Source organism: Peromyscus leucopus, chromosome 13 (assembly GCF_004664715.2).
Source record: "Peromyscus leucopus breed LL Stock chromosome 13, UCI_PerLeu_2.1, whole genome shotgun sequence".
NCBI lineage: Eukaryota > Metazoa > Chordata > Mammalia > Rodentia > Cricetidae > Peromyscus > Peromyscus leucopus.
Window position 1 is genome coordinate 19105075 of NC_051074.1, and position 10952 is coordinate 19116026.

Sequence of the window (10952 nt, forward strand, 5' to 3'; positions counted from 1 at the left end):
CCAAGAGCTAGAAAAACCATGAACAAAGAGCTTGGGATGGGATGGGCCTCGGTGGTAAAACACAACACACTCCTAGTATATGTGAAGCCCAGTGTTCAAGACTCAGCACAGTAAAAAGAGAAAAAGAACCCAGAAATGTCTCATCAGCGAATATTAATAAAAAGTAGAAATCACAGAAACAGAAGGAAGTCTGGGACTGCATTACACCGTAACTGACAGGAACGTTCACTGTGAAGACAGGTGGGAGCAAAGAGCTCAGGCCAAGGAGCCCTGCACTGGCACTTCTCAAGGACTCACCAGCTCAAACTTCACTCGGGATGAAATTCACAATCGTTACAAACAAAACTGCCTTCAAAGAGCCCAGAAATAAAAATGTAACCATTTAGAGCCTACTGTTGGCTTTGCAGGGTCTGTACATGTTACCTGCTGGTAACAAAGCACTTTTGAGACTGAGTAACTAAGTGACTTCAGAGATACTAGGCTGAAAAGTTAATTTAAAAAACCCATCTTACATTCTTCTATAAATAGAATAACAGAAGACTTCCTAACTCATTCTACAAGGCCAGCATTATGATACCAAACACAAATGAAAAACAGTATTTTTTTTCTGGAAAAATGTAATGACTAAAATGTATAGACTAAAGTGAATATAGGTGAAAAAAAAATCTTTTCAAAAAGTAAAGAACCATGGGGCTGGAGAGGTGGTTCAACAGTTAAGAGCTGGTGCTCTCCCAATGGAGGCAGGTTTAATTCCTAACCCCTCCATGGCAGTTCACAACCATCTATATGTAACTCCAGTCCCAGGGACTGTGAGTGCTCCTGACACGCATGTGATACAAACATGCATGTGGTACAGACATGCATGCAGACAAAACACCCATACACAGAAAATAAATAAATAAAAACCGATTTTAAAAAATTAAATCCAGCAACATAGTAAAAAGATCATACAGACCATGAGTAAGTGAGATTTATTCTAAGAAAGTAAGGATGGGCCAACATGTGAAAAAAAAAAGATCGATATAACATGCCAGACCAGCAAGATCAAAGTTTAAAAGAAAATAAGTGTCCCAACTGATGCAAGAAAAGACTTAGCAACATAACACCATTTCTTGATTAAGAGAGTCTACACTCTAGAAATAAGAGTGCTTTTTCAACTTGAAAAATGAGCTGTACATCACCACACCCCACCCATAAAGCGATGTAAAACCTGAGGTGAAGATTGTTCCCAGAGACCAGGAACAAGACAAGGATGGACATTACCACTTCTATGAAACAGTCCACGGGAGCTTCCGGCCGGGCCAAACGAAGCAAGGAAAAGAACTAAAACTATCTGTTCTGCAAGGGAATAAAACATTCAGGGGCTGGAGAGAGGGACCAGCCCTTGCTGCTCCTCCAGAGGACCAGGGTTCAGTTTCCAGCTCTGGTGGACCCAAGACCCTTTTCTGACCTCCACAGGCACCTGCACACACATGGCACACACGGAGAGAGACACACAAATAAAACAGAAGTTAAAAAAGAAAGTTATTGAATCCAGATGCCATGATGTTAAAAACAATAAATCAAAGAAAAATTAAAAGTAAAGTTTGGGCTAACAAACCACGTATTTTTAGTATTAGTATTCTAATGATAAATTAAAGAATTTCTATTTACAATAGCATCAAAAAGAGTAAGAGTCATAACTTCTCTTTCATTGCTGAGATTTTCTACCGTTAAGTCAATGTGCCAATACTCTCCTGTAATCATCTGAACTTTTCCTTTCGTTGTTTTATTTATTTGCATTGTTCTATTGTATCCATTGTTGACAAGGGTCCTTTTGAGGTCTTTGCAGGGTCTATTTGGAGCCACTGAGAGTCAGTTTCTCCTACCTGTTTTCTTTCCCTCAGTCTGACTCACATTCTTTACACTCTCTACAGATCTCAAAACTGTTCAAAACTAAGTATTGCCGGTAATACGGTAAAAGTAATAGAACCAGACTTTTTGGGCCTTTTTGTTTCCAACTGGCCTGCTCCTTACGGAATCTCTGTTCTCCACAGTGCAGGAGTCTGGGCCACTGCTGTCCTGGTATCCTTTAGCTTGGCTTCTGGGAAATCCCCGTGTCTTGGAAAATTTGTTCACAGCTCTCTAACCTGCCCCTCCACCTGTGTATGTGCTAGAAATGGATGTTCAAGGCTCAGCCAAGGCTGTCTTTTGTTTCCTATTTGAGACAGGATCCTGATCTTGTCGGTCTCCAATCTGTAATCCTTTGGCCTCTGCCCCCTAAGTGCTAGAAAATTCCTGGAATAATTAGCTTAGCCAGTTCCTCAGTCTACCTTGACCATTCCTTCCTGCCAGCCCCTCGTACAGGCACAGTCTTAAAAGAAGTCAGGACGTGTGGAAAGCTTATGCCTGCATAGTTTTCTCACTCCACGCTCTACCTGTTCCATTTCTGGCCCTTTCCCACTCCTGCAAGTGGCACTCCATTTTCAAGCCAGCATGGTGTGAGTTTCCCTTGGTTTGCATTTTGTTTTTTCCTACCAAATCCTCTGCCTTTAATTGGCAAATGGTTTCTACTTACTGTTCCAAACTAATTCAGACCTCTGGGTAGCTCACAGCAGGAGCACTATCCTAGTCTGACTGACTCTTACCAGTTTCCTAAAAACAAATTCCTCCCAGTATTTGTCCTGTATTTCATTTGAAAGCCAAATAGTTGGGACAATTTGGTTCTTCTTTGGAAAGGATGTACTAAACTTGTCCTGTCCCTCTAGTAACTCCAAGTTATATGGATATTTTAAGCTCATCCCCCCTAACTTTACAGATGAGAAAATAAAGATTCAAGGAGACTGAGTCATTTGTGTAACTTTTTAAAGGATTGGATGTTTTGTTTTTACATTTCATTTATTTGTGTGGGGGGTGGATACCCACAAGAATGTATGTATGCTCACGCACACAAGGTATGTGTGCACATGCTTAAGATGTATGTGTGTACAAATGTGGGGGGGGAGACATGGGAGGAGGTCAGAGGACAGCTTGCAGGAGTCCTTTTTTCCTTCTACCACGTGGGTCTCAGGTCATCACCAGCCTCCATGGCTGAGCCTCTCTCAGTGGCCCTGACTCCAGTTTTAAAGGACTGACCTGCTGTTCGCATGCTCACGATCTGGTACTTCTCCACTTCTCTCTCTTGTAAAAGTAAATGGCACTTTTGATCCCCACAGCGCTGACTAATCCATGTGGATCTAGGTTAGTTTTTTGCTTACCAATGTGAAAAGGAATGTAACAGGTGGGTGATTAAAAGGGAGGCTGCCTGGGAAGGTTGGGCAGTTTCTTTAGAGTCCATTATGCTAATGCGCGGTGGGTGCTTCTTAATCACCCTTTCTCTCCCATCTTTACACAACCTGAAACTCAACAAAGACTCAAGGTGACCCCTCTGGCTGCTTTCACTACAAAACACAATGCACAGAATTCCTAAGCAAGCTGCACCTTTTGGTGGGCTAACAACTTCAGACCACTTAGCACACTTCAGAAAGGAAATATGGTAAACGTGGCTTCCTAAAACCTTCCAGGCCGGCCACCAAAGCAAACGTCTCCCATGAAACGTCCTTCACCCCTGAAGCAGCTGTCTGTAGTAACCCCCAAACTGAAGGCTTCCTGTCTGGTGCCATGAGAGGGAAAGGCCGTAGAGAAGGGCTTCTAATGGTGAACGTCTCAAGTTCTCCTACTTCCACTGTGGAAAGAAACAAGCTTGCGAACCACGGAGAGAAAGGCAACCACCGAAAGCTAACGCAAGCTCCGTCTCTCTTACTGAATGTGTATTTCCAGGCAGCCATGCATGCAAACAGAAAATGTGGCAGGAAAACTGTTGAACAGTGGTTACGTCATACAAATTAAACTGTGACTTCAGTATGAAGAATGGTGTAAAGCTGTAAAGGCAACAAGTAGCAAAATCCAAGGCTGGTTTGACTCAAAGCAATCCAGTAACCAAAACCCTAACATAACAAGCTTAAGTCCTTAACAAAAATGCTATTCCCAGAGCTGACCTTCGAAGAGCCAGCCTCTGCTCCTCACACTTGTTATAAAGACCACACTGCAGACCCACACTGTAAGAATTCAATGGCCTACAAGGTGTCTGCAGTAAGCAAACAACTCCCCCAATTCAGGAATGCCTTTCATAAACTCCCTGAGAGAGCTGAGGGAGTATTCAAGTCTTCCAAACAGTATATCCAAAGGATGTGGATAGCTGAAAACACACTGGGCTCCAGCCCTGGGTAGGCCATTCACTCAAATGTCTTTGAATGAGACATTTCTTCTCTATTTGGTATTTATTAAGGGGTGGGCGCAACTAGAGGGTCTCAACTTCACTTCCTGTTCTTGAGTTACATAATTACAATTTCCAGGAATGCTTACCATTTCAAGAAAGAAGTTCCATTTTTAGAGGACCAATTGTTACCAGAGGCTTCTAAACTGCCAAGCACATACTCTTCAACCCAGAATTCCACTTCCTTAATCCCTGGCCTTGAAATTATTACCATGGGTGTATCAACAACCTCTGCATACATAGTTCCAGTAGCAAAAATAAAACTGGAACTATCTCTTAACAGAAGGCAATAGATTACTATGGGATAGTAAGCAATGGTTTAGAATGAAGGAAACTATATGGTACAGAAAAAAAAGTCTTCCAAATCACATTAGCCACAACAATTACAGCACATGGACAATTTGATGCCAGGGCATGGGGGGTGGGGGGGAAATGGAGGAGTTTAAGTGTACACAGCTCTTTCTGCAATGAAGGAAATGTCCTATACAGCACAGTCCAGTAGAGGAGGCACTGAGGACATGTGACTAAGGACTTCTGAAATCCGACCCGTACCACTGAAAACCACCTGAACGTGAAGTTGTACATGTACACACATGAGCTAGTGGCTAACACACGAGATGGTGTGGCTCTGGAGAAGAAAGTTCAACTGTCAACAGTGGTTACTCCAGCTCTGGGGGGCACGATGAAATGGCCGGGTTCGGCCGAAGCAAAAGCAAACTCTGTCTTGGTTGGCAGTGCTGGAGCACTTCAAGGAAAGGCGCATGGAGCACTAAAATAAAGAGAGTCACAAGCAGCCTAGTTTGTGGCTTTGTTCTACTTGGAAGAAACTGGGCAAGCACGGTGGCTTTTCCCCCCAAAACTTCCTTTAAATCCTATTTCCTCCCTAAACTCTTCCCCTAACCTCCATTTTTTTTAAACAATTTGCAAAGGAGGAGGAAGAGGAGGAGGAGGAGAAGGTGGAGGAGAAGCAGCAGCAGCAGCAGCAGCAATACAAGCACTAACCCACTCTCAGGGAGATAGAATCTGTGCCTCTCCAGACATAACCTGCCTAACACAGGGAGGAGAAAAGTTGCCATGGCTTCCAAGGTTTCCTCCCCAAAGCAAACAACTCAGGTCCTTACAAGAGTCAGAACACCTCCATCTTCCTACAGCTCTAACGTGATTCAACTTCATGTCAGCCATAACCTTCCCTTAGCAGCACAGCATACTCATGCATAGTGAATCCCAACCCAGACTCTGATCACTCATTCACTCACTCACTCACTCACTCATTCATTCATTCAGAACTACGACAGTGTATGTAGCGGTGACCTAGACCAATGAACAAGATATGTGTATTCACAAAGCCACTGTTTTACAAGTTCTATGTGGGTTGGCAGACATTGAAAATCCCTCCAATTCATCCTGGCCCAACTAACTTCATGGAATACCACTAGGACCTGATACTCAGACTGAGACTCTTTATTCAAGCTTCTAGCACAAAGAATAGGGATCTATGTACCATGTCCAATTACTCCAACACAACAAGCAAGTCCTAAATGTCTGCCGGACCAAGTTTTCAACAATTCTTTGGGAAAAAAAATTAGAACATAGTAGATAATTTCCCCTTTAGAGTTTCCCTTTACTGTGTTATAACGCCCCTTCTTCTTCGTATTTAAAATTTAACATGTTCTACACTAGCATGGTGGTGTGCACCTGTAATCCCAGCACTCAAACTGCAGAAGCAGAGGAACAAGAATGTGGAGGACAGCCTGAGCTGCACAGTGAGACTGTCACAATAAACCAGAAAAGAGAATAAACAATGTCCTTTTCTTCACGATATAAGGACTTAGGCAAAATGAGAAAAGTCTTAGTTTATCTCAGTTTGCTTCTACAAGTCTGACTTGTAAAATAAGACAGCCATGAAACTTCTACCAAATGTTTGCTGACGCTTTATTTATCCATGTCATCCAGCGATTGAAAGGACTTGAGAAAGTTTCCTCTGCCCTCAAATGCATCTCCTACACACACACACACACACACACACACACACACACACACACACCGTAGTTACTCCTCCAAAGAATACACCTGCATAATTAAATCATCACAGTTTGACACAAGGAAATGGTAAACTTGCCCACTCTTTTGCTGTATTGTTCACAAGAGCATCGATGCCACAGTGAAACAGATCCAAACACAGAAGTATAAATATGCAAAAAGTCTCATCAAATAAGGTACACTGAAGGGACAGGAATAATTGTAATTCGTGACAGTTACCTCAGTAACAATAAAAGTAGCCAAATTCTCCTGAAGGTTATTTCTGGCTAGTCTTATTTAAATAGCATCCACACTGAAAGAGGTGTGCTAACAAAGACAGAAAACAAGGGGGGAAAGAAGTTAATAACGGAATGCAAACTCTATCACCAAGTTTGTCCTGACCCAACTGGAACTCTGACTTGGTAATTTAAAGTGACATGAAGTTCCCACCGAGCACTTCAACACTGCACTCACCCAACCCCCAAGAAAAAAGGACTTCTGATGTGTGGTAATAATCCGCGTTTGTATATAAAGGTAAAGACGTAGGAAGGAAAACCAGCGTCAACAACAGGGTGGTTGGGCTTGCTTTGGTTCAAGTCAAGCTAGCCAAAACTCCCTAGTTCACAACCCAAGTGTGCCCTTTAGTTTATGGGTGTGACCTTGAACGAACCATTCAACCACTTCAAGCCCAACTAGACTGTTAGCTTCACCAGAGAATCAAAACTCCTCCCCTTCCAGGCTAACCAATCTATGTCATCTGCCCCAAAACACTGAAAATGTCAGTTTCTTTTTGCATATAGTACATATGAACAGGACTTATCTCACAGCATCAACTGGAGAAATCCATGAGATCTGTAATACAGAAAGCTCGGATACAGTGACTGATCACGGTAAGTGCTTGCTAACAGAAAGGAAGTTACTGCCACTTCCGAGCAGCTATCAAACTTGAAAACTTTCAAACACCAGGATGCAAAGTCTAGCCCCACTCTGTACACACTGCTCAGGAACGCACGTAGATCCCACAGAAATCTAGTAGCTTCTACATCGGGGGCTGCTAATGCAAGACATGACCCCCGAGTTGTAGGTAACAGGCATAAGCTACCAACAAGGCATTTGGCAAACTCCCAACTTTTTCTACTTCAAAAGCAGGCTGAAAGCTCAGGCCCCACTGGCTTCCTAGTCTCCCCTTCCGGCGTCCCCCGGCTGTCAAGGAACCCCCCTCCTCCGCACACAGGGGGGAGGAGAGAGAGAGAGCAGCCTCGGAGGCGGGGGTGGGGGGCCGGGTTCGGGGACAGTGAGCATCCCTGCGCCTCTCGCCCAGACCCACCTTAAGCAGGATGGACGGCGGCAGTTGGTTGATGTCTGGGATTTCGGGGGGCGGCTCCCTGTGACAGTCGCAGGGGTTTTCGGGGGGCTCCTGACAGTCCGCGTCGCCACTTTCAGGCTGATGCTGATGCAGCTGCTGCTGCTGCTGCTGGGTGGACGAGGAGGGGGCGGCGCCCCCAGCTCGGACAGCATCCCCGGCGGCCTCGATCGGGGCACACTCGGAGGCGGGAGAGGCGGGCGCGGGGCAGAGCTGCGGCGGCGGCGGCGGCGGCGGGGGCTGCTCCGGGGCCTGGCAGCAGCCGGCATCGGGCGGCCGCGGCGGCGAGGCACCTCCCCCCGCCGGCCCTCCTCCTCCTCCTCCTCCAGCCCCGCCGCCGCCGCCCCCGCCGCAGCCCCCGCCGCCGCCGCCGCCGTCGCCGCCGCAGCGGGGCTGCTTGCAGGGGGTGCAGGCGGGGACCCCGGCCCCCTTCCGCTTGCAAACCATCTCGAGGACCGTAGGGGACTCGGCCTGCGGCGGCGGCGGCGGCGGAGGAGGAGGAGGCGGCGGCGGGGGCGGCGGCGGCCCCCGGAAGAGCTGCACGGCGGCCGGCGGTCCCAGGAAGCGCACGGGCCCCACGCTGGCCAGGAAGAGGCTCGGGCCCTGCTGCTCCCAGGCGGCGGCCGCGGCCAGCCCCAGCTCCTTGCAGCAGGACGCGGGCGACGAGGCCGAAGCGGCAGCGGCGGCGGCGGCAGCAGCGGCGGCAGCGGCGGCCGAGGACAGCAGGAAGCGGCGGGCGGCGGCGGCGCAGTCTTCGGCGGCCAGGGCCGCGTAGCGCCGCGCCAGGTGCTGCGAGGAGACGGCGGCGGCGGCGGCGGTGGCGTAGGCCCCGTCCCGCGGCGGCAGCGGCGGCGGCGGCGAGAGCGGCGGCTCCTCCTCTAGGCCGGCGGGGGCGGGCGCGCCGGGGCTGTGCACGATGAAGCAGAGCATGCAGGGCCCGCGGAAAAAGCAGTCCCGGCTCCGGGGCGCCGCCGCGGGGTGCGGGGACGCCTTGGCCGGAGTCCGGCGGGGCAGTCGGAGGAGGGGGCGCCGGCGGCGGCACCAGCTGCAGCAGCGCGGCCTCTTCTGGCTCGGGCGGTTACGCGGCTCCTTCGAGAGAAGGTGGCCCATATAGAAAGGCCCCCGAGGAGGGCGAGCGGGGACGGGGCGGGCGGGGAGGCCCCGAGGGGCGGGCTCCGGCGGTGGTGGCGGTGGCGGCGGCGGCAGGGCAGGCCGCTTGGCTGGCCGGGCCTCTGCCCGCCGCGGGGTCGCCCGCGCTGCGCACCCGGCACACGCGACGGCGGGCGGGCGGGCGAGCGAGCGGGCGAGGGGGAGGGAGTGGAGGGGGGCGGACAGGGAGGGGGGGGGCGAGCGAGCGAGCGTCAGCTGCGGGCCGCCCGGGTGCCCGACGCGGGCTACATGCTTGGGTCTCCCGGGAAGCCGGGAGAACGATGGGCGCGAGCTGGGGGGGGGTGGGGGACGCGAAGAGAGGGAGGCGAGTCGGCCGGCTGGGCCAGCCGGTTCGTTCAGTCAGTCAGCGCCGCGGCGGGCGGGCGGGCGGGCGGGGGCGACGCCGGGCCCCCCGGCTCGGACCATTTTAACTGCGGCTCGGCCGGCTGGTGGCGGCGGCGGCGGCGGCGGCGGTGCGCGCGCCCGCGACACGGCTCGCCCCCGCCGCCGCCGCAGGAGCGCGCCGCCCGCTCCGGGAGGGGGCGGAGCCGGCCGCGGGGGCGCGCCCGGGGGCGGGGGCGCGCGGGGGTTCACCCTGGGCGAGCGCAGGCAGCGGGGATGGGGGCGGGGGGAGTCGGGGCCGCGCGCGCGTGCGCGCTGACGGGGCCGCGCGCCCCTCCCGCCGCGCCGGGGGCGCTCGGAGGCCTCGGGGTGCACGCCCCTCTCCAGGGGCGGGCGGGCTGGCGGGCAGGCGGGCGGGAGACGCTTCCGAGCCAGCTGTGTGACATCCGTTTCCACTGCCGCACTGACGTCTGGAGGTGTAAGTTCAAGAGCTGCCATTGGCCAGGCGCGGCTTGAGCTCTTCCCCCTTCACTTCCCACCCCGCCTTCAGCCCCGGGGACTCGGCAACTGAGGCCAGTTGGGAACCCAAGAGCCAGTTCTCCCGGAAAGGCGGTGGAGAGCCCGGAGGGAGTGACAGATGCGCCGCCCGTGGGTGATGGGTGACAGTCCAGTGAGGACCCGTTAGTTGTGCGACACCACCGATGGTACTCATTTTGTCTGGGTACCTGTTGCACACTGCTGCTGCTGCTACCTTTGCACACAATTGCAAGGTGAGAGCCCGTATGGGATTACCCATGCACGCTGCAAGGTAGTTTCTCGAACACAGGGAGTCATCCAACATTCCAGGCTTCAGGATCAGTGTTACTGTTGACACCTTGGAAATCCCAGTCCACTGTCCACTATATTGAGGCCCGTGGGGTGCCCCCATGTCAGTCTTTGGTGACCAAGATGGGAAAGTAAACTTGCAGCTGACCCTTTAGAAATCTTAGTACGGTAGTAACAGGTTCCCTGGTATGAGCGGTTAGCTTTCACAAGGGAGAAGGTAGGGATGGCTGTCTTGTCTCTTTGCTGCTATAACCATACTATAGACTGATGAAATTATAAACAGTAGTTTATCTGCCTCTTGGTTCTGGGGGTGCTTTGGAAAGGGGAATAACATCGTTCAGAGTCAGCTAAGTGGCAGGGCAAGAGACAATCCGTCGTTGTTTTTATGAGGAACCCATTCTTGTAGCAATCCAGTCCTGAGGACAGGACTCCAATGTCCTCATCAACTCTTAAAGGACCCGACTCTTAGTAATGTTGCAGCCATACTGTTTGCAGTGGCAGATTTCAGTGTGAGTTTTGGAGGGGACTTTCAAACCATAGTAACGGTTCTAAGTCGGGAGAATGGAAATGAAGAGGAAAAGGAAGAATGCCTTCGTTGTGACTGGAGGAAGGAGGAAAGGAAACCAAGTTTGGAAAGAAATAGGGTACATCCTGTTTCTGGCAGTTTCTACTTTTCCATTATATGAAGGCCCACTGCCTGCGGAAGAAGAGTGGTGGGTGTCTTTAAAAGCTACCAAGAAGGTTGGGGATGTGGCTCCACCCAGACATACCATCAGATGTTTGCTAACAATTGTCACTTTTTTCAGAAACCACCCTTTTAAGTCTTCATATTCAGAAATCCCACTTCCAGGGCTTGATAATAATGTAATGGAATTTCAAGAAACAAAGATTTGTCACATACCTGCTGCAGTTGAATGTGCCGCCTGAACTCCTTTTTCCTTTAGCTATTACCCATGTGGC

At 50.7% G+C, this 10952-nt stretch overlaps 1 protein-coding gene across 1 annotated transcript in view; it reads right to left on the reverse strand.

The window, feature by feature from the left end:
• The window catches only part of Fbxl17 (F-box and leucine rich repeat protein 17), a 450353-nt gene extending 441437 nt beyond the window's left edge, over positions 1–8916 (reverse strand). The window contains exon 1 of the mRNA XM_028874005.2: positions 7641–8916. Within this exon, the coding sequence (XP_028729838.1) occupies positions 7641–8786 (1146 nt within the window). The 5' untranslated portion in view covers positions 8787–8916. The remainder of the gene's footprint in view (positions 1–7640) is intronic.
• Positions 8917–10952: the final 2036 nt, after the last annotated feature.